The sequence below is a fragment of the Mustela putorius genome, unplaced genomic scaffold, assembly GCF_011764305.1.
Source record: "Mustela putorius furo isolate JIRA1106 unplaced genomic scaffold, ASM1176430v1.1 tig00003909_pilon_pilon_pilon, whole genome shotgun sequence".
In the NCBI taxonomy this organism is placed as follows: Eukaryota; Metazoa; Chordata; class Mammalia; order Carnivora; family Mustelidae; genus Mustela; species Mustela putorius.
In genome coordinates, this window is record NW_025422057.1 from 31,506,155 (window position 1) to 31,533,556 (window position 27,402).

Sequence of the window (27,402 nt, forward strand, 5' to 3'; positions counted from 1 at the left end):
TTTTAAATTAAACAACAGTTTTATTAGTGCATGCACAGAACTAAATTGAAGGAAAATAAACCTTTTATGTCAAAAATCTTCTGTGCAAAATTTACATAACAAACTGAAAGGTACAAAAATATGTACAGGTTTAAATTCTTTCTTATATACAGAAAAGAAGCCCTGAAGTTTTCAATTAATGAAAATGTTTTAACACTTATAGTAACAATATAACAAAAATTATACAGTAATTTGTAATATAAGAACTCCATTATTCAATAATCCAACAAAATTTGATCCAAACTTACACGGTGAAGTTTCAGTCGATGATTCTGTTGTTGTCCTGAAAATATCCCTTTTAAAACTCTACCTGCTGGGTATATCCCCTAGGAATCTGTACTGAAGTTTTATGTCCTGCCACTGAGTCCACTATTAATGCTTCTTCATTTCAACTGCCAACAATCAGTAAAATAATCTGCTTTGGGTTGTCAGCGAGACCAAAAAGGTGCTAACAAAAATGGTTTGTCCCAATGTGTACGTACATATTCAGACACGTATAGTAATTAAAGAGCAAAAATCTGATTTACTTTGCTAATCTTGCTTCAAAATATTGTTTCTGTAGAGTGATTCTTAATTTTCAAGAAAAGCCATTCCCTTGGAAGTGCTTCTATGTTCCACTTTTTAAATGGATGAAAACCAAGATAAAAATTGGCCATTTGGTTTATGGGGGACAAACAATTTAAATCAAATAAGCATAGTTCTGTGCAAAAGAATCACTGGAGATTATCATCAAATTCAGAAAAGTGTTCAAGTTCTTTAATCAGACTTTAAACGGGACCAAGAGAGTTTAATTCTTTGGAGGCTGCCCATCTACAAATGCCTGACATAGCCATTTAGAAAAAGAAAATCACCTTGGGAAGGTATTCCAATTCCTGATTTGGGACACAGCGCAGAGAAAAAAGAGATTTACTTGTGAAAAACTCTGTTCAAGCATTATGTGGTGTATCTGTGCTCTCAGAGGAGCCTAATACCCTTCAAAAAGAACTATATTTAGCAGATGTAAAGTTAAGTTCTTTACTCAAACTCTTGGTGTCTTCCCAAATGAGGAGAAACTCCTTCAGCTCCATGGTGAAAGAGCCTCCTCCATCTTCAGAGAAGCTACACCTACCAGATTCGTAAGGCTGGTGAAGGAGGGAGGGGATGCAGCTGTCAGCCATGCCCCTCTACTAAGAGTCCCTATATAACTAAATTGGGAAAACTGTTTTATCAAAATTTTCTTTAGCCCTAACTTCCCAAGAACACATTTTAAAAAATTAAATCAAGGTACATCTGTGCTGCAATTAGTTTCTTGCTAAACTTATGTGTGCAGTGATAGCATTTTCAAATACCACACATAAAACTTTTTTAGTCTCCCATGGAAATTCAGCCAACTTTCAGATGCTCAATTTTAGGTACTATACTGAAGTAGAAAACGTCTGCCTTAAGGTAATTCAACCCATGTTTTCTCCTAAGATAATTTTACTTTTCTTTTCCTTGGTAACTACAGTAAATTATTCTAACATATTCCAGTCACGAGTGGCTTCCATTAGATGTCTCTGCCCATGACCAGCCCAAGCATCCTGATTGTCAAATACTCTACCACAAAACCAACAGTTAAATTTAGCTTTCAGAACATTTTCAGAGGTAGTCTTCACGATCTGATAATTGTTTTTGCTTGTCTTTTTGAGTGTTAATTTTAGCACAAATCTTTCTTTCACAGAACTAACAGGTTTCAATGTTTTATGTCTTTTGGAAAAATCACCATAAATTGTTTTCGAGGCATTATCACACACTGGCTTCAGTAAAGCACTGATAGTTCTTTTCGACAATGAAACCTTAAGTACACGTCCATTAAATTTAGCAATAGTTTTCATCACACTTACTACTTCTGGTGCATCTGCATCAGGATGATTCAAAACCACAACTGGTTGGTTTCTCCTAGGACATTTCACAAGCTGTTTGGAACTAAAGGGGAAAAGCCGCAAAGTTCTGACTGTATCTCTTGAAAGCCTTGGTCTGCTAAAATCAAATGATTCACGGGCATCTTCAGGTTTAGACTTTTCTTTACACTTTCTATGTAATGTTGCTTTTTTTCTTGGAGGTTCTTCGTAACTATTCCTACACTTCCGTTTACAGTTTCTGTTTCTAGATACAAAGGCAGTTTCAGAATCTTTACTTCTTGCATGAGATTTTACTCTTGAAAAATTTTTTTTCGAAGTCTTTTTTCTATTGAAGCTTCTCTCGACTGTACAATTTGTTTTACACCTTAATACCCTGGTGTCTGAACGGTCAGTGAAACATAATGGTTCCTCAGAAGATTCTGGGCATGTTGCGGTAGAAGTTATCACAATTTCATTTGCTGGCATCATATCATCTAGTAAGAAGGGTAAGGCATCTCTAGAAGATTCTGGCTCTCTCTGCTCTCCTCCTGTAGTCTGATTAGATGGTACCTTGTCTTTCTGCAATGAGGATGCAGAGGTGTTTACAGACAGATTGTTAGCAGCAGTCACATTTAAAACAGGGTTAAAAATTTTCAGCAATATTTTCTGTGGTGTTCCTTCAGGTTTCTTTGGCTGTATGTTTTGATAATATGTACGATTTTGGACTAATTTAGGCTTAAGCAGCTCAGTCTTATTTGGCATCACACACTTTAAAAAAACAGCTTGTTTGCCATCAGGCAAGAGGGTATAAAGAGGTGGTTTTGGAAAAATCTCATTCTGCTGTTTTACGGAGTCCAAGATATTCAACTTGGTGCCCTGATGCTCAGGTACTGTATTAGGAGTAGGAACAGCTTTCGCTGAAGAATTTGCTGTTTTGATGATGTAAGGGCCTTTTAATGGCAAAGTATTTTCTGAGCTACTTTTCATGCTCAAACAACTGCCAATGCTGGAACAAAGTGCAGGTGTCAGACAATTACTGTTTCGTTCTACCTTTAAAAAAGGTATTCTGCAAGGCTCCTTAGCTGTAGTTCCACAAGCCTGAGCACTCTCAGTTTTGACAGTGGAAACACCTTCAAGTTTCCCATTATTAAATGTTAAGATCATCCCAGGTTTCTTGTTTAAAAGAAGAGAAGCAGGTACACCTTGTGTATTAACCAATGGAAGTGGCCTTCCTGAAACAACATGTAATCCAGGCTTGTTAGCAATGTGCAATGGTACAAAAAAGCCTTTTGGAGTCTGAACAAATATAGCCTTTTTTGGTTCTGAATTCAGAAGTGGACTCTGCCTATATAAAGAACCTAAATTTTGTGTAGTGGCTCGCAGTTTATCTTTTACGAGCTGCTGTGTTATTATTGCATCTGACTGAGTCTTAAGTAATGTGCCAATACCTGAAATTCTAGGTGTCTTTTCTGAATCTCTCACATCTTGTGATATTGACAGATTTTGTTTTTCTTTTCCACTATATTTTAAATTCAGATCATTGGTAGGCACATTAATCCCTATACTACCAGATGGCATAGAGAAAATGCCTTGTACTTTGAAGTCTTTTGAAGAGTCAACTATTTTGCCTTCTCCCTCAAGTTTCTGAAATGACTGGTCACAATGAAGTGGCAGACCTTTATCTGGGGTGTTACTATTACTAGAGTCTTGTTTTACCTCAGATTTTGTTTTTAATCCATCCTGAAGTAACTGGTTTACTTCAGGCGGCAAAAATTCTGATGCCTGTTGACTCTGGAGAGAGAAAACAGAGGTGATTCTAGGCATCATAGGTGACTCAACATTAGAAATGTTATCCCACTTAGATTTTTCAGTCAAGCTCTCTAAATTTTGATTTTCATTAGTGTATAAGTTCTGTCCGTCGCTGTTTTGTCCTTTTTCTAAAACACACTGTTCTTCAATTTCAGCTTGCATTTTTAAAGTTCCATCTTTAGTATTCAAAAGGCTAATAGATGCTAACATGCTATCTGGATTTGAGCTCTCTTTCCTCACTAGAGACAAAACTGATTCACTTATTGGTTGCTGAACAACTGTCTTGCTTGATGAAGGTTCTTTTTGAGGGTTTTCACACATTCCTGTTCCTGAAAATCTACGCCGTTTATTAGAATTATTTACTTTTGAGTAATTATGAAAGGGCAATGATCCTTGGTTGGAAGATTCAACAGGTAACTCAGAGTTGACATAATTAATGCAGTAGTTATGCATATCCCCACTGTTAGATGCATTTTGTTTGGTAGTACAGTTGACTTTATCTGGACTTCTAAAGCCAGCACCTGACATCTCAGGGTGACTCTGAGTAATATAACTTCCCCACAGGTCAATATTATCTTTTGTTTCAGCTTTTGTGGTCAAATTCACTGATGCTGAAACCAATTCTGATGCTGACAAAGACGACACATTTTTTTCATCATCCATTGTTTGAAGCACATTACTTGTTTGAGATAGCAAAGCCATTTCTTTTTCTGACATTATTTTCCCTGAAAGTATAGAAGATGAACATGAAAATGGGGTAGTTGCTTTCATGTAAACGGTGTCACTTAATTCAGTTGTTACTCCTGCTAAAAATCCAGTAGTGTCCAAAGTCCGGGGCTGCAAATTGGCAGTACTCTCCTTTGCAGCATCTGACTGTGAGCCTGGTGAATATAAATTCTGTTTATTGGTAGGTAACAATTTTATTACTATATGTTGTTTTCCATCCACCATCTTAAAGCCCATAAAATCAGCACTGTAGTTAGCAGGAATTGTTATTCTATTATTTTTCACCATTAACACTGTAGGTCCTTGTACAGCAGTCTTCAAGAAACCTAGAGTAGAATTTGATCCCTCTTCAACTCTATTATATTGCCCAGTGGACAGAAGAGTTGGCTTTTCTGACTCTGACTCAGCAGGTTTATCATTATTCTCACAGTGTGGTCTTTCATCCTTTTCTTCATTTAAATGCTCTTGAACAAGATGGCTCTGGTCTTCAGATTTAGCCTGTGTTTTGTTCACTTTTTTGAGCACTTGAGTGTTTTTTTCTATACTTCTGTCACTTCCGTTGTTGATCTTTTTGCGTTTCCAGAACGTCTTCCTTGATGCATCTATTCTGTATCTCTTCAGTATCAGCTTAAGTCCTGCTGAAGTCTTTGCCAACCTCTTTTCGTATTTGTCTTTTTCCAGTTTTTCTTTCGCATATAAGTGTTCTTTGTGCAAAGTTATAACATGTCTTACCAGGTGCTCTCTCCTAGTAGCACCATAGCTACAATATTGACAAGTGAAGGGAAATGTACCAGAATGAACATGAAGGTGCTTCTGAAGCTCTCCTTTGGTAAAACATACATGATGGCACTTACCACATTTATAATGGATTTCATTATGTCTATGAATGTGCTGAACAAATGTGCCAACATCCTGGGTGGAGAATCTGCACTTTTCACACTGAAAACTACCATTTACACAATGTGTGGATGCAAAATGCTTTGTCAAGTCTAATAAAGTATATACACTCTCATTGTTACAAATGTCACATTTTACTAAAGTGCTTCTATGTGTCCATCTGTGTTGTTTAAATATCTGGAAGTCATTTGCTGAAAAACTGCACATTTCACAAGGATAGGAAGGTAATTCACCATGGTGCCACATTTGAAAGTGTTTCTGCAAATCATTTGGACTATATCGAGTGCTATCTTGGCATTTTAAACAGTTGAAATTGAGTATTTTTGCAGACATTTTTAAACCCTCCTCTTCAACTCTCTCAGACTTATGGAGCAACATACACTCCTCTACACAGCTTACAGTCTTTACACTGATAGATTTTCTTGCAGTCTGTGGTTGACGCTGAAATAATTTTCTGTATTTGTCAACTTCATGTTTCAAAAAGACTTCATTTGGAATATGTATCTTCGGCAAATCAATTTTCACATTTTTTAGTTCATAATGAAAACTACTTTGTGCAATTTTTGGCCTAGGTACTGATCTGATAGTGTCCACTATCTCATTTTTCACATCGTAATTTTTTAAAGTAGTTTGTTTTTCATCAAAAAATAAGGGTTTCTGTTCAGATGGCATGATTTTACAAAAAAATCCCAACTTCTTTTTTCTCTAAAAACTGAAGTTACTTGTAATTTAAACAGGAAACAATACTGTGCCAAGACATCTTCAAAATACCAGAATTTTTCCCACATTAACTCACCTAAAATCAAACAAAGAATTGAATTTTCGTAAGTATCAGTAAATTTCGTATTTTAAAGTTCATTTTGATACAAAATAGGAATGCTGATCAAACACATACATAAAAGATATAAAAGACCTGTTAAGTATTTTAAGAATAGCTTACCAAGAAGTAATAGCTTGAAGTAGAAATAACACTAATCTGCAAGTCGGGAAATACAAGTTTTACTTCTGTCTCTGCTCTGTGACATTGGGGCAAGCTTCAAGTTCTCTGAACCTCAGTTTTGTCATCTAAAGAAAACCACAACTGGATAAGCACCCTCAAGCTCTAGATTTTTATATTAAGTTGATATGACAATATTTAAGTGAGATTTTAAAATATCTTAATGAGAACCATAAAAATTTAAGTTCCAATTACACATGTGTCTCCAGTTACACGCATGAACTATTAACTCTCTCACCTCCTTAGCTGACCCTCTGACTATTACCTTTGTGAGAAAATCAACAGGCTTCTTCTCCAGATTCTCTATTTCCTTAGTGTTTCAGAGATAATTTAGATCTAAGATGTTTCATTTATCTAACAATAGTGACAGAAGACATTATCTGCTCTTTCAAGTTATCATTACTAACTGGTTAAAAAAAAAAAAAGGGAAAGAAAGAAAGAAAAAGAAAAGGAATAGCACATTTTGCTGGGGTACTATTAAAGTCTACCTACTATCTTTTTGGTTCCCAACCATTTTGGCTCTTTGGCTTTTTGTCCCTAGAACTCAGGCAGAAGGCAGCAAGGAAAGCTCCTGGCATATGAGAATGCACCCATTACTACCTGCCTCCATTAATTCCAACACTTACTGGTTTGGGTTACTCTAGACAAGTCTCAATCTCTGTCTTCGTTTCTTCATCTATAAGGTGAAAAAAAAAAATTAGTACCTTCTCTATATTTCACAGGGTTATTGTAAAGATTAAATGAGAAAACATATGAACAATATTCTATAAAGTACAATATAAATTGTACTTATCATTACTGTATGTGATTACCATGAAATGACACAGGATCGGTTAAACTACAAAAGAATAAAAAATACGATAAGTAATAAGATGTGATGATATATTGCTGAGACTGGAATCTGAATGAATACTAAAGTTCAGAAATATCAAAATGTGTATTAGAAGAATTACCTTTTCTTACTTTTGTGATCTTAAATATGTATGTACGAATAATAGACAAAATCAGATAAGCTAAAGAAAATAAAGTATAAATCACACTGAGCTTCATCTGTAATGTATAGTCAAAGGTCTCAGCTTTAAATTTCAATTAATCTAGGGGCACCTGGCTGGCTCAGCTGGTAAAGCATGTGACTCTTGATCTTGGGTTTTGAGTTCCAGCCCCACGTTGGGCAGAGATTACGTAAATAAATAAAAACATGAAAAAAAATAAATTCCAATGAATCTAAGTAATGAGATACTGTTTCAGAAATCCTTTATTAAAGGAATACAATTAAAAGTTAAATTACATATTAAGAGATTCTTTTAATATCTCTAACACTCAGTAATTCTGGTTGGGTCTAAAAAACACATTCTTTGATAGTCTTTAAATACACACACACACACACACACACACACACACACATCCACACATACACTAAACTGATAATGAATTCATTAACAGGGTACCAGTTTACTGAATATATTTTTAGTAGTGAAAAATCACAATTTCATTATTCAGTGCCACACACTGTGCTCTGACTCATACCATTTTCTCAGAGTTCCTCTGCAAAGGGTGGTACAATGCTCAGGAACTGCACAAAATATGGAATGCTTCACAAAATTGCGTGTCATTCCTTGCACAGCGCCATGTTAATCTTCTCTGTATTATTCCAATTTTAGTATATGGGCTGCCAAAGCATATACTGGCTTTACACACTATGTCTAATTCAGTAAAATATTAAAATTTTTACTTAAAATGTTTTACTCCAATTACTTAAAGCAAAATATAAATACTTTTCTTCAGAAGTAAGGAAAACTAAATAAATGGCTAGAATAAAATTCAATGACAGCTGCTGCTGGATACTCCATACCAACTGAGAAGAACCCCTACAGAGCGTCACATTCTCAACAGTAACAAGCATCATAATCTCCAATGAAGACTTCACCATACCAGAATCTGAGGGTGAGGTTCAAAGAGGTGAAACTTTTAAGCACACCTGCAACGGTTCTCCACTCGCCTGAATACCATATTGTGGTCATTCTGGATTATCCATACTCAAGCTTTTCTACTATACACATGATCAAAAAACTGTATCATGGGTTTTCTTACAAAAGGGAAACTGCTTCTTGTAGTAATATTACATGTGTTCAAAAATATATTTCTAATGCTAGAAACAGACTGATAATATTTCTAAATATCAACTCCATTTCAAAATATCTACACAATTTAAAATTTTTCTTGTAAGAAAACACATACCCCAGAGTCTAACAACCAGTGTTAAAAAAGGATTTTAAATAACTCGATCAACTAACACTTACTAATAAATGAATGCCTACTATGAATGAGAGGCATTTTGATGGGTGCTGTAAAAAGATTAAAAAACATGGTCCCCACCCTATTGCAGCTTACAATGTGAAGGAAGAGAGGCAGGACAAACACATTATGAATACTGCTTATTCAGAGATGACCATTCAGCAACCTCACCCTTCCAGGACATGAAGAACAGAAAACAATGAAGTAGAACACATGGCAGCCAAAACAGAGGTCACAAAGTTCACCCTTAAAGTGCATGTCCTTGGGGGGCGTCTGGGTGGCTCAGTGGGTTAAGCCGTAGCCTTCAGCTCAGGTCATGATCTCAGGGTCCTGGGATCGAGTCCCGCATCGGGCTGTCTGCTCAGCAGGGAGCCTGCTTCCTCCTCTCTCTCTCTGCCTGCCTCTCTGCCTACTTGTATCTCTCTGTCAAATAAATAAATAAAATCTTAAAAAAAAAAAAAAAAAAAAAGTGCATGTCCTTGGGACACCTGGGTGGCTCAGTGGGTTAAAGCCTCTGCCTTTGGCTCGGGTCATGATCCCAGGGTTCTGGGATGGATCCCTGCATTGGGCACTCTGCTTAGAAGGAAGCCTGCTTCCTCCTCTCTCTCTCTCTCTGCCTGCCTCTCTGACTACTTGTGATCTGTGTGTCAAATAAACAAATAAAATCTATAAAAAAAAATAAAGTGCATGTCCTTTACACACAGGCAAAACAAGGTTAATAAAAGGGACCTTATCAAGTAATCCACTTAGCTTTTACTTAAGCTTGGTAATGCAAAATAATTAATATTGAACATCAGTATTTTTTACATTTAATGAATGGCATATACAATAATACAGTATTAGGGGAACTTGTGTATTATAGGTAGTTTGGAGTTTGTTATTCACCCTCAAATTTTAAATTTGGAGAATCTATTTTTGTCTTCAACTATGTTCAACCTGCACTATGTGGAAGCAATCAATGATGACATCTGACAGCAAATTATACTAGGGTTGCCATCTATGGGCAAAAATATTTTTGTGTCCCGAATTTCTCAGATAATATAAAAAAAGGAAAGAGGACTTTTACTCTAATTTTAATCTTTCAAGCTACTAGCTAATGCTCTTTTCACTATTGTTCAATCTTTTCCCTCACCAACAAGGATTACTGATTTTAAATCTCCATTTAAACTACTGCCCTCTCTCTATAATTTTACCTCCCAAGTCTTAACCAACATCTCCTCAAGCCTTGAAAAAATACTACTTATAGTAACAGTAATACTACAAGTATGCAGTATTAATAGTAATACTACAAGTATGCCTAGCCCTTTCAAGCAAACCTGGAGAACTGCCTGCATCAAGATGGCAACTTAAGCCATCTGGTTTCATCTTCTTCCAACTGCCCAATGAAACAAAAACCAAAAAATGAAGTCCTACAAAATGACTAGAAATTAGAAAAACATTCCATACACACACTGCAAGGTGTTTGGTAGGAAGCAGTCCAGAGAAAGAAGAGTGAAAACAAATGCAAACCTACTGCCAAGCACCACTTTTAAAGAGGAATTTGACCAACGGACATTTATTTAAGAAGCATTTAAAATAAGCATCTCTTATACCCTTCCTTAGTAAGAAAGTAAAGGACATAAATCTGCCCACTCCCTCCCTGAACATACCTTGAGATTCTAGAAAGTGAGGACTTGAGCAGAAGATCATGTGGTACCCTTTGAGGAGACAGAAAGCTTGGGCTGAGGTATGGGAAGGAAGAGAATGAATCCAGAGTTCTGAGCTGGGTCCAGAGGCTGAGTTGGGACTCGTTAGCACCAGCTGTTGGGAAAAATATGAAGAGGAAATTATTTCTGGACAAAGATAAATCTTCCTATATTCACGCCTATCTTCTGTTTAACAGTTCTGTCCTTTGTCCACAGTAAGTAAATTATCTCTAAGTTGTCAGGGAAAAAGTACATTAACTCCCCCATCCCTTTCACTAAAAAACTGAAAAAATCTTGGTTCATTCTTTAAGAATTCATCTCAACTACCAAGGCCATCAAAAGTTAAGCTGGCAGAAACATCACTAGCTGCAGCAGCTCAACAAAGAGAAAATAATCTGAACAGAGAAACCCTTCCCATCCCCCATCCAACAATGAAAAACAGTAACTACAAAAAAATTTCTACTACCGGAAAAAGGAGGAAGCTTAGGGGATAAAAATAAAGTACTAGTTGGCAATTTCAGTAAGACCTGAAATAATATACTAAAAAAGAAGAAAACTAAGAACATACTGCCATGAAAGAGAGAACAAAGGAGATGGAAGAGAAATAATGATTTTCAAAACAAGAAAAAAGTAACATTTGAGTTTTCGGGTTTTTTTTAAAGACCCGAATTTTCAAAATCAAAGGTTCCTCAAATGCCAGTCAAGATTATTAGTTAGAAAAGAACATAAGACTCAATGTTTACAGTTTATCCTCATCAAATTTTTGAGTTTAAATAAAAATGAAATACTACCAAAAAAAAAAAAATGTAGTGAAGTAGAGTTACCTAAAAGGGTATTTTTCAACAGCAATGCCAACTTTAATCAGAAATCAATATTAATCAGACATTTTTGGGACGCCTGTGTGGCTCAGTCGGTTAAGCATCTGCCTTCAGCTCAGGTCGTGATCCCAGGATCCTGGGATGGAGTCCCACATCTAGCTCCTTGCTCAGCGGAGAGTCTGCTTCTCCCTCTCCCTCTGCCTGCCATTCCCCCTGCTTGTGCTCTCTCTCTGACAATTAAATAAATAAAATCTTTAATAAAAAATAAAATCAGACATTTTACTCAGAGTGACCTTTATAGAGTTCTGAGGAAAACAGAATAACCCAAGAATCAATTCTCTACACAGGAAAATTCAAATGTAAAGGAAAAACACAATTTTAGATGTATAAAGATTTAGAGACTATACTACATATGTACTCTTCTGGAATAAAGTTTCAAGTAAATAAGCAAAATCAAATTTCAATCAGAAAAGAAGAACTTAAAAAAGGAAAAATGTGTTATAGAAGAAATATGTCAACAATAAAATCTATGAAATAGAAATAAAAGTAAATATTTTGTTAATACAGTTAAGAAATGCAGAAAAGACTGGAATAAGAGAACACTTATGACGCAACAAATATGTAAGAGGTCCTTAAAAAAAAATTAACAATAGGAAACAGGAGACATGAAAATAGCTACAAATTTCTAGATGCTGGAAAGCAGATACATTAGTAAATGACCCTGCAAACACAAGAAAACTTAATCCCAGACAGACTGGGTAATGCTAAAAACTAACCTATTTTAGTTCTGAATCTTCGAAAGGCTTAGGAACTGGCAAGTACCAAGTAACTACGAAAAAAAAGAGGAGAAAGCTAAAACAAAGAGAAATTTGGAGAAAGCTGCTTGAGTTCTGGTTTGATGCTAAGATTCCCTTCCCCACTCTGTAAGAAAGGTTACTGCTATTTCCCCACCAAAGCAGATGCTTGCAGGTTTATTCTCTACAGAAAGTACACAGACTCTCTTAAACAGGGGATACCAGACACAGCTGAGAGTGGGTACCATACCAAAAGCCAGAGAGTTAAATGACCATATATGGATGAGACACAAACCCCACCCCAAGCCCACTATTCCCCCTTCTACACTGGACCCTAGACTTACACAGTGCTACTAAAAATATGGTCTGCTGATGGTCCATGAAACATTCCTCACCAGTTCACGACAACATATGTACAGAAACTGAGAGTTAAGCATTTAGAAACCACTATAGCAACTTTACAGAGTTAAGTTTCTATCTGTTAAATCAAACAATAAAAATGTTGACTTGTATTTTATATGCCTTCATTTTTAAAATTTCATTTTCTGAAATACACAAAATAAAAATCTGTACATGACCAGGAAGAAAGTATGTAACTTCCAATTTACTTCTAGAAATGTATCCTAAAGGTTATAAGCAGGTTCAATGAAGCACTGCTTACAGAAATCACAAAATCAAAAATAACAAAATGTCCACCAATAAATAATGGTATTTTCGTTCAGTGGAATATTATTCAATTTAAAAAACAATGTAAACCTGTATTTATTAATTGGAAGATATTCAAGATGCATTTAATAAAAAAAGTAAACAGCAGACTTATTAGGAGTTAATTTGTTCAAATACTGAAAAGTAGGGCCCATACAAACTCATAGTAAAATCAAGATTAGGGACACCTAGGTGGCTCAGTTGGTTAAGCAACTGCCTTCAGCTCAGGTCATGATCCTGGAGCCCTGGGATCAAGTCCCACATCGGGCTCCCTGCTCAGCGGGGAGGCTGCTTCTCCCTCTGACCCTCCCCCTTCTCATGCTCTCTCTCTCAATTTCTCTTTCAAGTAAATAAAATCTTTTCTAAAAAAAGGAGTCAAGAGTACACATTTAAAAGTGTTTATCATGATTACTGGTCATCCTTAGGTGTTTCTTAATATGCTGTCCTTGGATCACTACAGCCTCCACACTGGCAAACTTATCACAGCACAAGCAAACAGCTTACATTTGGATGTGACGAAAATGACCTTCTGCCTCTAGACTATACTGTTATGAAACTTTATCAAAAAAAGGCATGAGGGCGCCTGGGTGGCTCAGTGGGTTAAGCCTCTGCCTTCGGCTCAGGTCATGATCTCAGGCTCCTGGGATCGAGTCCCGCATCGGGCTCTCTCTCTGCTCGGCAGGGAGCCTGCTTCCCTCTCTTTCTCTGCCTGCCTCTCCATCTACTTGTGATTTCTCTCTGTCAAATAAATAAATAAAATCTTTAAAAAAAAAAAAAAGGCATGAAACCATGAAAATTCTGAAATTCTCAAGCAGAGCAAGTGAATTCTGTGGTAAACCAACTGAGTTTTTTCTGAACAACCTGATGTAAATCAGTAAAACTGATGCTAGCAAAAAGTTGAGGAATGTTGACACTAAAGGTGGAAATCAAAACAAAATAGGCATCATTCAACATTGTACATGGTACCCAGTACATCAGTACTGCATCAGTACACAGATAACCAATCACACCCATGCAGAGAGGACTGTACAATAGCCAGAAAGTTACTGGCAAACATTATACTCAGAGAACAAAAAATTATGCTATGTTACTCATGGTATATAAATTCATGCTATTGAGAGGTCTTTTTTTTTTTTTTAATTTAACAGTTAATCTGTGAGCCTTGAGGATACCTTAAAAAGTAAGTAAAGGACGCTGGCACCACCAGAGTAAGTTATGAGTGCAGTGTTCTTATACAAATATAAAGCTGTTATGTTTCCTGATCTTAGTACATCATTAAAAGAAAAAAATTTAAATAAAAAGAAATTAAAATTTCTTTAAAAAGATAAATAGCAAAAACTATAACACTGATCTAAATTTGACGATTATTTTTCTATTAGGTGTCCCCTGCTTTATGAAAGTTTGCTTTTCAAAAGTTTGCATTATACCACTTCACTTACAAACCTACAGTAGTATGTTTTTTGCTAACCAAAAGAAATCCAAAGAGGGTTTCTGTTTTTTAAAAAAACAACAACAACACTAAAACAAACAAAAAAACAAAATCAGTGTTCAGCCCCTGTTTTGCAGCAATCTGTTACAGAGGCAGCTGCAGCCCAAGCAGTGAGAATGGCTCCGCCAAGCTCCTTCCCCAGGAACTACAGGTCAGTATGTCAGCATCAGGAGGCCAGAGCTTCAAACTGTGTCTGTGAGCATCTGTGCTTTATCTCAATTATTCTGGCCTCCCAGCAAGATGTGCCTCCTAACGTACCAGAAAAGCCTAAGACTAAGGTTATTTTGGGGGTCTGAGAATACTCAAAAACTTTCCACATGAATTAGTGCTAACTGCTTCTTTGCTTTATACCATTTGAACTTATAAAAGGTTTCCTAAGAATGCTCTATTTTCAGATAGTGGGGGAAATCTTTATAGTACAGAAAGAAATGAACAGCAAGGAAAATGCTGAACTATTTTTACATCAGCTAAGTATATTACTCTTCAATAAAGTACTGGTTTTCATCTGACAAAACTTTATTCAGATTTTTTTTTGATGCTATCTTTAATAGTTTTAATACTGACATTATATAGAATATATAAAATGAATTGGAGTAATTTCCACCATTTCATCTCTGGAATAGTTCACTAAACATGAGAACTGCCTACTCCTTAAAATTAAACAACTGTACCAAAATACCATATAGGCCTAATACCTCTTTGGATTTTAGCCCTTACAAAACTCTGAAAGGTCTTCCATGATTTCTGGGCTCTTGGGGGTTTCTACTGCTTCAATTATTTTTCTCCATTCATATTTTCCCTGAAAATAACCAATTTCCTTCACATTGTCTAAGTATACTCCCTTATACCTCACTTTTAACAACCTATTGTACAGAAATAAAAGCACAACATATGTAACAGTATCCCTTAAACATCCATGCGTAGGAGAATGATTAAGTAAATTATGGAACATTTACCCACCTGAAAACATTAAAAACAAGAAGGTTTATGTATTAAATTGACTTAGATTTTATTGTGAATTTTTGTTTTGTTTTATTTTAAAATAAGGAAGTTACAGATGAAAACATGTAATACATTTCTCTATAAGGAGGAAAGATCCTCATTTTCATGTCAGGAGCAAAGATTCTATAGGGCTATGTTTGTATAGGCATAGACAAATCTACAGAAAGTTACCTCTCAATCTAAATTAAGTAAGTTAGATTTCTTAACAACAAGTTAAATTTCTTAGGGAATGACAGCACAGCAAAGCAAAAGACAAACGTATCCAAACAGCTGGGGGAGAAATCATCAACTCTCCTAAGTACTCTAAGTGAAACCAAGAGGACAATGTTACTACCGCCAAGTCTTTACTGAGGCTTGTGTCTACTCTTGCCCTTGAATTCTAAGAAATCTTATATCCTTAAAATAATTCCTCCTTTTACAGCTCATGATGACTTAAACTACTTTAAGCTAGTTCTATTACTTGTAACCAGACTCTTAAGACATTAAGTTGAAAGATCAATGTTGACTGCCTTTAATTCACAAAAAGGTAGGTTTCGTGATGATCGTTTAAAGAGCAGTAGACTTAAACTTGCACAAAAGGAGCAAAGGCTACCTAGAGCAGAAAAAAAGAGTAATATTGGAAGAAAAGCATTTTTCTCCCATGGCACTGTGGGATCTAGATGACAGAGAAAACGTATAATGGGGAGGTTAAGTGAGAACAGACTACAGAGGACAGATTTGAACTTGAAATAAAAGGTAACCAGGAGCCATGGTGAGTTCATGAGCAGAGAGAAGTTATAAAAGCAGTATTTTAGAAATATTATTAGAATGGTACTAGAAAGCAAGATATATTGGAAACAATAAAAATAGAAGTCAGAAAATTTAGAGGACTAACTGACAAATCCAAATAGAAAGCGAGGAACCAGAGAACTGGCAATGTTAACATAGGTTAGGAATTGCAGAGAAATTTTAAAAAGATGATTCCCAAAGTGAAATGCCAAGGATAAGAAACAACTGAATAGAGTACAGTAAATCAAAAAGCACCATTCCTAGAGTTTCATTTGCTTTCTACAACAGATTACAAAGCAAAGACATTCTATAGTCTTCAGCTTTATTGAAATGATATAAAAAGAATCTATATGCTCTTTATTAAATTCTTGTTGCTTAAGCATTGAAGGACTAAAAAAACTCTGATTTTAGCTTCCCCTAATTTGTAACTCAGCATGTAGCTCTATAACCTAACGTCACATCACAAAGACCGAAGAACTAATATAATTAGCCATTATTTTGTATAACAATTTCATTCCTTGAGTCATCGAATTCTTTTCTACAGAGATAACTGAATTCAAAACACTCATATGAATATATAACTAGAAATAAAACAAAAGAAGCATGCAGCAAGAAGAGCTTACTGAAAAAACCTAAGGTTCTGCCTAAGAGGGATCTAGAAGAAAATTACAAAAAAACCTAAAACTTCGTTTAAAAGCAGAAACTTATAGTGCCTTCAAAATAATAATCTTTTCATGACGTGAAACACATTCTGGGCTTACTTTTTTTGGTAGCTGCTTCAAGTTTTTAAAAAGTTTATCTGTAGGGGTAATATTTATCATATTTTAAGTGAAAGAATACATTTTGTAGAATTAATAGATATAATAAAAGGCAGCTCTCGCCAAATCATGGCCTAATAAGCAACTTAAACACAGAAAAGAGAAATGAAGAGCTAAATATGCTAATGTAATTAAGGACAGATACAGAGAGATTCAAAATGCTAGGATACATGTGAGCCATGTACCACTCAGGTAGGCTGGTAACACTGATTGGTATACAATTATGAAGGAGTCCCAGATCAAAGGTCCCAAATCAAAAGTTAAAATACAGAAGCAGTTCCTGGTTCAGGTTAATCTTCTTTCTTATTACTGACACAATGACTACATATATAGTGTACAGTGCCCAATATTTAAAGATGTTTTCCACTCCCCTACACATACACCTTTATTCACTTTTTTATCCTATTTCCTTTCACCAGGCTTGTCATCCCCTTTTATCTTCTCAATACTGGTTGAACTTCCTTTCTAAATCTATCTCCTATAGGGACATGAAACCTGCAATACACACAAATCTCTCCCTTCTCTGAATATCCATTTAAAGTACAACCATTGCTCACCATTTCATTATGCTGTTTTATAGTCACAACGTTTCATTTTTAAGTTTTACCTCCCAAGGTAATTCATAATCTTCTTAAAGACAAGTTCTATTTTATATTTTTCATTTATCCCTCACAAAAACCAAGACGATTGGTACACAGGGTCCTAACACACTCTTGACGCATTTATTCTTTTACTTGCAACCAAAATATCTGACTTCCGTGACTTTAGATTAAATTACTTTATAGCAAATGCTACAGGTCATGTAAAGTTTTTTGCTGTGATGGAATTTGACTTCACACACACACATGCACGCACTCTATCAGCCCTTCAGAAATCACATTTTCAGTATGTGGAAACTGGGAGAAAAATCAGAAGTAATCCACCCAAAGTAAAACAGAAACCACTCAATTTAGTATGGGAAGGAGAAAGATTATTTCATCTCTTGTGCTTTTCTTCTGTCATTCTGCTGTGGCAATGATGTAGATCAGGCAGATTTTACTTAAGATTTTGGAACCCACAGTGCGGGGAATAGAAAAATTTATGGCTATCTGACTGGGACAACACGCATCAACATGCTTCCCATTTACCCTCAGCGTCCCACAATAATACAAACTATTCAATTTTTCTCTGGCCCCCAAAATCACCTGTCTCTGACAGAAGCAAATTCTACTTCCCAGGCTTCCCCACATTAGTAATATAGCACCACAATCCATACAGTTACTCATCTCAGAAGTCAAGGAATCATCCTGCATCCTCTTTCCCCTACTCCCACGCTAATCCATAAGCAAGACCTGTCAATTCCATCCCCAAAAAACATCTTGAATTCTTCTTCTCTCCATCTCTACTGTCATCATCTCAGTCCACTGTCATCTGTAACTTGGATTAAAATAACCTTCTAAATGGCATTCACACTTCCCTCTTGCCCACCAACTTCCTCCGAATCCATTCTCCACACAGGAGAAAACGTGATCTTATTATAAAATAGATCACTATGCTCCCTGCTTTAAAATCTGCAGTGGCTTCCCAAAGCACTTAAAATAAAATTTAATCTCTGCCAAGGCTTACAAGGAGCAGTGACATCTGGTACTGTAACCTCCTTTTTAAACTTCACCTCACACCACTCTCCTCATCTGTAACTATAACTCCAGCAAGCTACCACAGATAGTCTCTCAGTTCCTCAAATACTCTTTTCCTATCTCGGGCCTTTGCACCTGCTATTCTCTGCTTGAACTGTTCCTTCTATTCTTCAAATGGCTAGATCTTTCTCATCTTTTAGGTCTCAGCTCAAATATCATCACCTCAAGAAAGGCCTTCCCCAACCTATAAAGCATCACTTCTCAAACAGAAAAAAATTATTCCCTATCTAAACCTCTTGTATTTCTTTTTTGTAACACTCTGGGAATATTTTATGTATTTGCCAGTTTATTTTCTATCTGTCTCCACCACTGGAATAAAAGCTGTATAAACACAAGGAACACATCTGTCATGTTTTTTGCTGTATCACCAACATCTGGCATAGTGTTGACCATGTAGCTAGCACCAAATCTGTGCCAGTCTCTCTTCAAAACACTGAAAATACAGCAGTGAATAAGACAGACAAAAATCCCTCACCTCATGGACATTTAGGTGATAAAGTAAGTAAATTATTTAATATATTCAAACATCCCAAGTGCTACAGAGAAAAATAAAGCAGAGAAAAACAGGCAGAACTAGAGAGTTGCAATTAATGTAAAGTCAGGTAGCCCTCATTTGAAAAAGTCTTATTTGAGCCAAGATCCTAAGAAGTGGAGGCAGAAAGCATTCCAAGAGAAGAAAATAGTAAGTGCTAACACTGAGTGTAGAGTGTGCCTAACATGTTCAGAGACTAGAAAGAATGTCAGTATGACTGAAACAGAAAACACTAGAGGGAAAGCAGTAGGAGATGAAGTCAAAGCAATGGAACTGGAACAAGGCCTGAGGGACACCAAAAAGACTCTGGTTTTACTATAAATGAGATGGGAAGCTACTGGAGCACTTGGGGTAGAGAAATAACATAAGCTGAATGATTTTTTTAGAGATCAATTTGGCTGCAATGTTAAGAACAGAGTATCTGGGAAGGAGGTAAGAGTGAAAGCCAGAAGACCAGCTCAGAGATAATTATACTACAAATGTCAGGAGAGAGATATGGTGACATGAGACAATGGTGGTGACTTTGGTGGAGACAATGAGGCATGGTTAGATGGTGGATATGCTGTGATGACCTAGCCAAAAGATATGCTGACAGACTAAATCTGGTCTGTGAAGAGAGAGGGTATGTTAAGGATTAACTCTTAAAGTCCTAACATCAGCAACCGGAAGAAATGAATTGCTATTTATTAATATAGAAAGACTATGTGAAAACACTAAGTATAAAAAGTATATCAAGAGTTCAGTTTTAGCCATACAGAATTTGAGAGATCTAGTTGATATTCAAGTGAAAATGTGGATGTGTAGCTGAACAGAGAAGACACAGACCTTGGGGTAAAATAAAATTTTTGGAGTCACTGGGGTGTGTATATATTTATGTATTCAGAACTGAATAAAATCACCAAGGAATAAGTACACACGGAGAGAAGTCTAAGGGCTAAGCCTCAAGATACTACAACATTTAGAGTAAAAAGAGAAGAAAAAACCAACTAGTAAGAATGGAAGGAATGACCAGTGAGTAAGTTAGGAGAGTGGTATCCTGAAATCAAAGTAAAGAGTTTCCCGGATCAGGGACTGATCAACTCTGTCAAGCAAGATCAGGAGTGAGAACTGACCACTGGATTTAATGTCAAGACCACTGGTGACATAGACTAGCCCTGTAGAAGGGCTGACTAGCACAGATTTAAGAGGAAATGGGAAGAAAGGAAGTGGAGATGAATACAGACAACTCTTTTAAGGAGTTTTAGTATAAAAAAACCAAGACAAGAACTGAAGTAGTGTTATTTTCTTGTTTTGTTTTTTAAAACTGGGAGAAATTACACTGAAAAACTGATGATGAAGGAGAAAAAACAGAGCAGCAGTAGTAATGTCCTTCCCAGGATGAGAAGGCGTAGGATCTACTGAACAAGTGGAAGAGGTGAACTTAGAAAGTAATAAAATAATTGATCTATAGTTACTATAGAGGAGGATAATGGGAAAATGTGAGCATGAGAAGCTGTGGAATGAAATGCCTCATTAAGTCTATGATAGGTGGTCCACAGCCAACAGCCTGTGGGCCAAATGTAGCCTGCTGCCGTTTTTTGTAAATTAAGTATCATTAGAACATAGCCACATTCATTCATTTACATATTGCCTATGGCTGCTATCATGTTACAATAGCATCGGATAGGCCCAAAGAAACCACCTTGCCCACAAAACCTAAAATATATACTATCTGGCCATTTACAGCAAAAGTTTGCCAAACCTGGTAAATAGGAATGTTCCAAATGTTAACTCTTTTGAGTTGAAGATCAGCTAACTGGTTATTGAATAAAGAAGGTTAAGTAGACAACAGCATTTAATGGAAGAATTAACCTACATATCATTCCTAGTATCTGGAGCTCAAAACAAGTATTATTATGAGTAATCAAACATTAATTTCATTCTTTATCTCTCTCAGAATGTTTTTATATCTACTGCAACATTAGTTTTGAACTGGCTGTATCTCTACAGGAAGGATATGGTTTTGACAGTTACTATGAGATCTCTCAAAAAAAGGGGACAAATAAAAAGAAAAAAACTAATTTTATATATATTATATGCATATAACATATAAAACAGAACAGCACTGTAGGTTAATGACTGTTTTTTCTTTTTTAAATTTCAAGGCAGAGAAATATAACAAGATCTTTTCCACAAGTAAATTTCCATCACTCGATTACACTTAATTTGTATCTTAGCATCACAAAAAGTGGCATCACACTTAAAAGAAATATAAACATTTTATTCAAAGAAATCCCTACCTTATCAGAAACGAAAATGTGTTTGGCTTTCCAAATGCCTCACACATGAATTTACCTATAATACTCAACCTTGTATCTCAGTACCTTTCACTCCCCCAAAATACATTTGTTACAGTCAAACCAACCTCCGCACCATCTTGATCAGCCCTCAGTCATTTTCAACTCTATCCTTTCCCCAATTATTCCATGCCTAACAAAACTTGATTCGTAAGTTAAAACCCATTTGCTGTGATACCTCCTTCAAGAAACCTGCCAGTCCCTCACTAATTTCTTTTCTATCAGAACTCAGACTTAAAATCCATACCATACAATCATGCATTCATTTATCTGCTGTTTGTATTATTTCATATATGTTAATCTGGGTTCCTTAAATAAACTATAAGCCCTCTGAAGGCAAAGAATTCCTTTTATTCTTTCATATTACTAAAATGCTGGCACAGAACTAATTACTCTGAACACACACTTATTGATTGGTGTAACCTAAATCTATAAAAACGTGCTACATTAAAGGAAGTCCACCATCCACTCAGCTAGAAGGTAAAATGCTTGACTATCCAGACAGTTGCACATACTTGTACATTGCAGACACTCAACAAATGTTTGTACGTTGAATGAAGGACTGAATATATACATGAATGATGAGCGATGGGAATCTTTCATAAGGTGGAAGAAAAGGGGAAATTGTGGATGGATATGATCAATGTGAAGCTACAGATTCTAAATGGATTAGGGCCAAATATCCATTAGAACATTTTCTGCTGCAATCCAATTCAAACTATTTTATATACAAAATTTTGGCACAGAGGATGGGGAAGGACACCATGGTAACTGACAGAATCAAAAGAAAACCACAGATACTCTTAACCATTGTCTCTAGAACTGAAACTGGCATGCTATTGCCACCCGTCTCCCATTTCCATATGGCTTCACTTTTTCCTACTACAGATGGGGTCCTCATACATGTGGGGAAGAAATGTCACTAACACCCTACCCCATTAGTAACTTTAGAGAAAAGGGAGGATCTTTCTCTTAGGATTCATACATTAATTCCAAAGAAGGATTCTTAATTATCAAGATTCTGCTTAACAGGCCATCACTATTTCAATAGGGATGACTAGGCTTGGGTTATAAGACTATATGATTGGCCTACTAACCACTCATAATAGGGGAGAGATGGCTCCCCAAACGAAGAGATACTGAGTTGATAAAATTAATATGCAGCTGACCCTTGAACAAGACAGCTTTGAACCACGCAGGTCCACTTGCACACAGATTTTTTTGATACAGTATAGTACTATAAATATATTTTTCTCTTCCTTATGATTTTAATAACATTTGCTCTTCTCTAGACTACTTTATTATCATGTTATTAAGAACACAGTATCTAATATATATAACAACATGTTAATCAAATATTCATATCAGTAAGTCTTCCAGTCAACAGAGGGATTATAGTAATTAAGTTTTAAAGAAGTCAAAAGAATACATGCAGATTTTCAACTGCGTAGGGGGTCAATTTCCCTAATCCCTGTGTTGTTCAAGGTCAACAAATACATATTTCTTTTTCTACCAGCTATAACCTTTTTTTTTTTTAAAGATTTTATTTATTTATTTGACAGAGAGAAATCACAACTAGATGGAGAGGCAGGCAGAGAGAGAGAGAGGGGGAAGCAGGCCCCTGCTGAGCAGAGAGCCCGATGCGGGACTCGATCCCAGGACCCTGAGATCATGACCTGAGCCGAAGGCAGCGGCTTAACCCACTGAGCCACCCAGGAGCCCATACCAGCTATAACCTTTTAACAACTCAATTTTAATTAGGAATCAGTGATGATTTTACCACACTGTGAAATTATTTGAATTTCTGTGAAACCAGTATTTTTTAGCTATTACCATTTCTTGAAATGAGACCCAGGTGAAACCTACTTAATTATCCTAAGCGTCAAGTCATGCAACTTCATTCTGATATTCTGATATCTGTTTCATGCAGTCAAACCAATAGTGATTTTAAAATTTAGTCAGACTTTGCTCACAATTTTTAAGATGGAATAATCCAAATCATTTTGGTCAGTCATCATAGAGCAGCCTCTTGTTTACTTCATTACTTGAAGTTTTCATTCTTCATCATATTACTTTTTCTGAGAGTTGGATCAAACACAATAAAGAAAATTCTTAGCTCTCAGCATTTACTTTATTCAGGAACAACACAGTACCCATGTGAACCTAACTCAGTAAGAGGGCAAACAGATGTTATGTAGGAAGCAATTACATATATAAATGAACACAGGTAAGTAGCCAGTATCTAAACTTTGCCACTCTCTACTCACTGTACTTAGTTGTTAGACATTAACTTCTAATAAAATAAAACATTCCTGACTTTGTGAAAAATGACCCTGAAAACAAAGCCATCTACTAGAAAAACTAATGGCAAAACATTGTTATGATTACTGAAGTAATAACTTAAGTTGGTTTAGTCTACTTCAGCTATTTCAGTAGTTATGTAAATAATCTTATTTCTAATTTAGGGTTATATTTATGGGTATACTTACTGTATTTGGTGAGAGGAATTATATGATAACTGTGGTATCCCAGTACCTATCCAAAACAAACAGTAAGAGACACTTGTGTTTCAAGGGTAGATAAACCATGTTTTTGTACAAGGATACAATATTTTCCACTAAGTATGCAAACAAAGTTTTCCTTATAATACCATGGATTTGATGGCAGATTTTTTTTTTCCTTCTTTCTGTTCACACCAGAATATTCAAAAGATTGCCTTCAGGAAACCAGTCATAACTCCACAGTGATTCCCAAGTACCTTTTCTGATTCATAATGTAGATGCCATTAATCATAATATAAATATTATTTCAGCTTTTCTTTAGGTGCATTACTTTGCACTTATTAGAACAAAACACAAACACTGTTCTGGTCATTTATACAACTTCAAAACATCTTCCTACCATATGTAACTCCATCTTTCATTACCCAGAAGACTTTAATGCTGTCTTAATATTTAGAAGAATATAGTTAAAATTATCATTACCTCAATAATGGAGTATTAAATAATATACTACAAAACCAAAAAGACTTTTGCTTACATTAAAAGAAAACCTGTAAGTATTTTACGTAGGCCAAAAATAAAACTATAAGAAACTTATGTATACATTAAGTATTTTACTTTATTTTGTCCAATATCAAAACATATTAACTTACTACTTAATAGACTACATACTGTAATACTTCAATCTTTACCATACCTCCTTCTTCAAGGAACAAAAGGCACGCAATTTAATGCTTGGACAAAGCCACAATCAGGAACAGTGATCAAAAGAGACGATATCTGGAAATGAAGACCAAGATTTTAAAACTGACTGTAAAACCTGTTGTAAGAATGTTTTTATACTCTTGATTCAATTATGCTTCATATTATGTGTTTAAATTTAAGAGGAAAAAGAAAACCTTCTCCACTTCTGGCCCATAACCCATCATTGCTACTCCATGATAACATAACATAAATTTATAAAAATCACAAAACTCAAAGTTTAGAAGGGAGGTTAGGCTCAATCTAGTTCACTTTCTTTGTTTATTTCAAGATCAGGAAAATGAATCTTGCCAAAAAAATCACAAACCTAGAACAATCTAGATCTGATTCCAAGCCAGATATCCTACTACCACTACCACCATACTACCTCTTTATACTCACTTGTGCTTTCTAACATCCCATGAAAATTGCTTACCATGTAAAGCCAACACCCCCATTCAGAACTAAAACTTTCAGAGCCTACACACCTGGAATCCGATAATAAAAATTTCAACTTCACCACAATTCTTTCCTTCTCCTTATAGTGCTTTATCACAAAACTTCTGGTAGAGTCCCTGAAGATAACTGAGCAAGACTCAAAACTTTCATCATCCCCTCCCCTCCCACAAAAGGTTGTATTAAGTGATCTAAAGCAGACAATACTTCCATAAGAACAATTCCAAACAGAAAAGTAACAATAAAAGTACATTAAAGGACATGTTTAAAGTACATTCTGGAGTCAAATTGTGTATTTATGCTAAAATATATCTTCTGGAATGCTTCAAGATACAAAAACTTGGAACCACATAACACTATAAAGAAAGAACAGAATAGGATTTAAAGTGTGATAATAATTTCTAAAAAAAAAACTCAACCATTTAAAAGTTCATACATATTGATGCACAGATAGGTATTCACTGTGGTTGTATATTCTTTTACCCTTCCATAAAAACAGATATAACATTTTGAACTGACATTGATTCTTACTTTCACTGCAACAATAAGGAATAGTCTGGATGTGCAAAACAGGTCAGATACCTGCATTTTTTCCCTCCCTCCCCTTTTGTTAACAATTTTCTACACTTGGGGCTCATCTTATTTATAAGAATTTTAACAAAAATGAACGTGGTCTACTATGCTTACCATCCTCACGAAATGCTAATGGTCTGAAAAATGTTAACCCAATGCAATGTCTTCCTTTATAAGTATCAGAAACATACAGTTTTGCTAAAAGATAATAAATTCATTTCTATGGATTTGCAGCTAAAACTTTGAAAAATGTCAGGTTATTTCACTCCCTCAACTTAAATGGTTTCTATCTGTTCAACCTGAGAATACTAACTTTAAGGTACACTCAAATCAGATCCCTGGCTGCATAAAAAAACAAAAAAACAGTAAACTAAACCTAACACAGTCACTCAAGTTAATGAAATTCCTATCCTGATGTACAGTTTAGTGTCTTTTTTACCACTGCTATAACCAAAGTTCAGCATTCTTACGAATTCCTTAAATATTGACTTATTTTATTTTTCTGGTGTTTTTTAGACTTTTGATATCCAAACATACCCAACGAATGTTTTGGCTACAATAGCTCACAAATACTAAACGCCCCCCCCCCCGAATTAAGCAAAACTGAACCTAAACTTTTGTATTCTGAACCTTAAAGCTACCCTGTTTTGTTGGTCTACTTAAAAGAGTTACAACATTTCACCTTATATACATTCACCCTATATATTCTCCATTACCATATCCATCTAGGAAGAGACTGTCTACTTGACAATGAGGACACCATGTTAAGAACAGCCTCAAAATGGACCCTACAAGTGAGAAAGCCAGTTACAAAGAAATCCATCGGCCACTGGGTGTGGTTGGGGTCTGCAAGAAGGGCGCCTTTGGCCAACTCTGTGGAGGAGGGAGCGCGCGCCAGAGAGCTGAGCGTAGATGCAAGAAAAGACCTCCAATGACCAGAGACTGGACCCACAATGGGGACGCCGTCGAGTCGGACACCCGTGGGCCCGCGAATCTACGGCTCGAGGGGTGCGGTCGCAGCAGTACCCATGCTGTCTCCACCAGCCCCGGAATGCGCCGAGTGGGTGCTTCGAGCGCCGCGCGCCCCGCTCCGTCCCAAACACCGCGCCCGATCCGCCCCTTCCTCCGGGGTTCGGCTCCCCTCGGGCGCGCGGAGGCACACGGTCGCCGCGCTACCGCTCCAGCTCCTAGGCTGTGGGAGAAGCAAAGTTCAAAAGGCCCGAGCGTAGTGCAAACCCAGCTAAGAAGAGGAAGGTTAGCTCTAGCAGCCTGCAGGAGCGCTGAGTAAAAGAGGCGACTTCTCTAGAAAAACTTTGCGGCAAGTTAGGCGGAAGCGCTGAATAGCCGGGACTATTTAGCAGGCGCTTCCTATCACAAGAGGCGGAACCCTGAGCCGGTTCAGGGGACCCTGACACCCCCCACAAACTCGCATTTTGCCCCCTGGCTGGCCATCTAGAAGTCCCGGCATCCTAACAAGTCTGGGCGGCCCCGCTCATAGGGAATACCTGTCGTGGTCCCCATTGCCTGTGAGTCCCTGATGGCGGCCATTACGCTTCCATCCGGGTATTGCCGAAAAGCCGATCGCGGCGCTACCGGGAGCGCACGCTGCGGCGGAGGGATCTGCCGGGCTGTACCTGAGGCGAGCGGAAGAGGACGGAGGCCGGCAGGGTCCGAGCCTCAGCCTGCGAGACTAGGCCATTGAGCTGGACTCGCTGCTGACCTCTCAAATTAGCGCGCTTCCCCGGTGCCGGCCACGCCAATGACTCACTCTCCCGCTGTGCTCTTCAAAAGCTAGAGAGATTCTACTGCCAACCTTATGGTAGACAAACCTCTACTCTGTGCTCTTCAGGGTAGACAACAGAAGCAGGAACTGTGGTCTTGGCAAG

The 27,402-nt window shown here is 36.6% G+C and overlaps 1 protein-coding gene and 1 non-coding gene across 8 annotated transcripts; both read right to left on the minus strand.

Annotated features, from left to right (window-relative positions):
* Window positions 1–27,402, minus strand: ZNF518A (zinc finger protein 518A). 7 transcript variants are annotated; one of them, XM_045068932.1, is made up of 8 exons: window positions 27,022–27,402; window positions 24,444–24,526; window positions 23,735–23,780; window positions 23,219–23,323; window positions 10,272–10,422; window positions 6,954–7,003; window positions 6,271–6,395; window positions 1–6,126 (listed from the first exon to the last, which is right to left on the minus strand). In XM_045068932.1, exon 8 carries the CDS (start codon window positions 6,000–6,002, stop codon window positions 1,530–1,532), a length of 4,473 nt encoding a protein of 1,490 aa, XP_044924867.1. In that variant the 5' UTR covers window positions 6,003–6,126; window positions 6,271–6,395; window positions 6,954–7,003; window positions 10,272–10,422; window positions 23,219–23,323; window positions 23,735–23,780; window positions 24,444–24,526; window positions 27,022–27,402; the 3' UTR covers window positions 1–1,529. The 7 variants fall into 7 exon arrangements, with proteins under 7 accessions (XP_044924867.1, XP_044924871.1, XP_044924869.1 ...); XM_045068936.1 differs by lacking the exon at window positions 27,022–27,402 and adding an exon at window positions 26,543–26,949; XM_045068934.1 differs by lacking the exon at window positions 27,022–27,402 and adding an exon at window positions 26,469–26,949.
* On the minus strand, window positions 7,906–8,008 carry LOC123388808. The gene has a single exon (XR_006603312.1). It is a non-coding gene; the product is annotated as a U6 spliceosomal RNA (small nuclear RNA).

What these genes read in the sequence shown, in the direction of transcription:
- ZNF518A (XM_045068932.1), bottom strand. Translation starts at nt 6,002, where the DNA reads ATGCCATCTGAACAGAAACCCTTATTTTTTGATGAAAAACAAACTACT.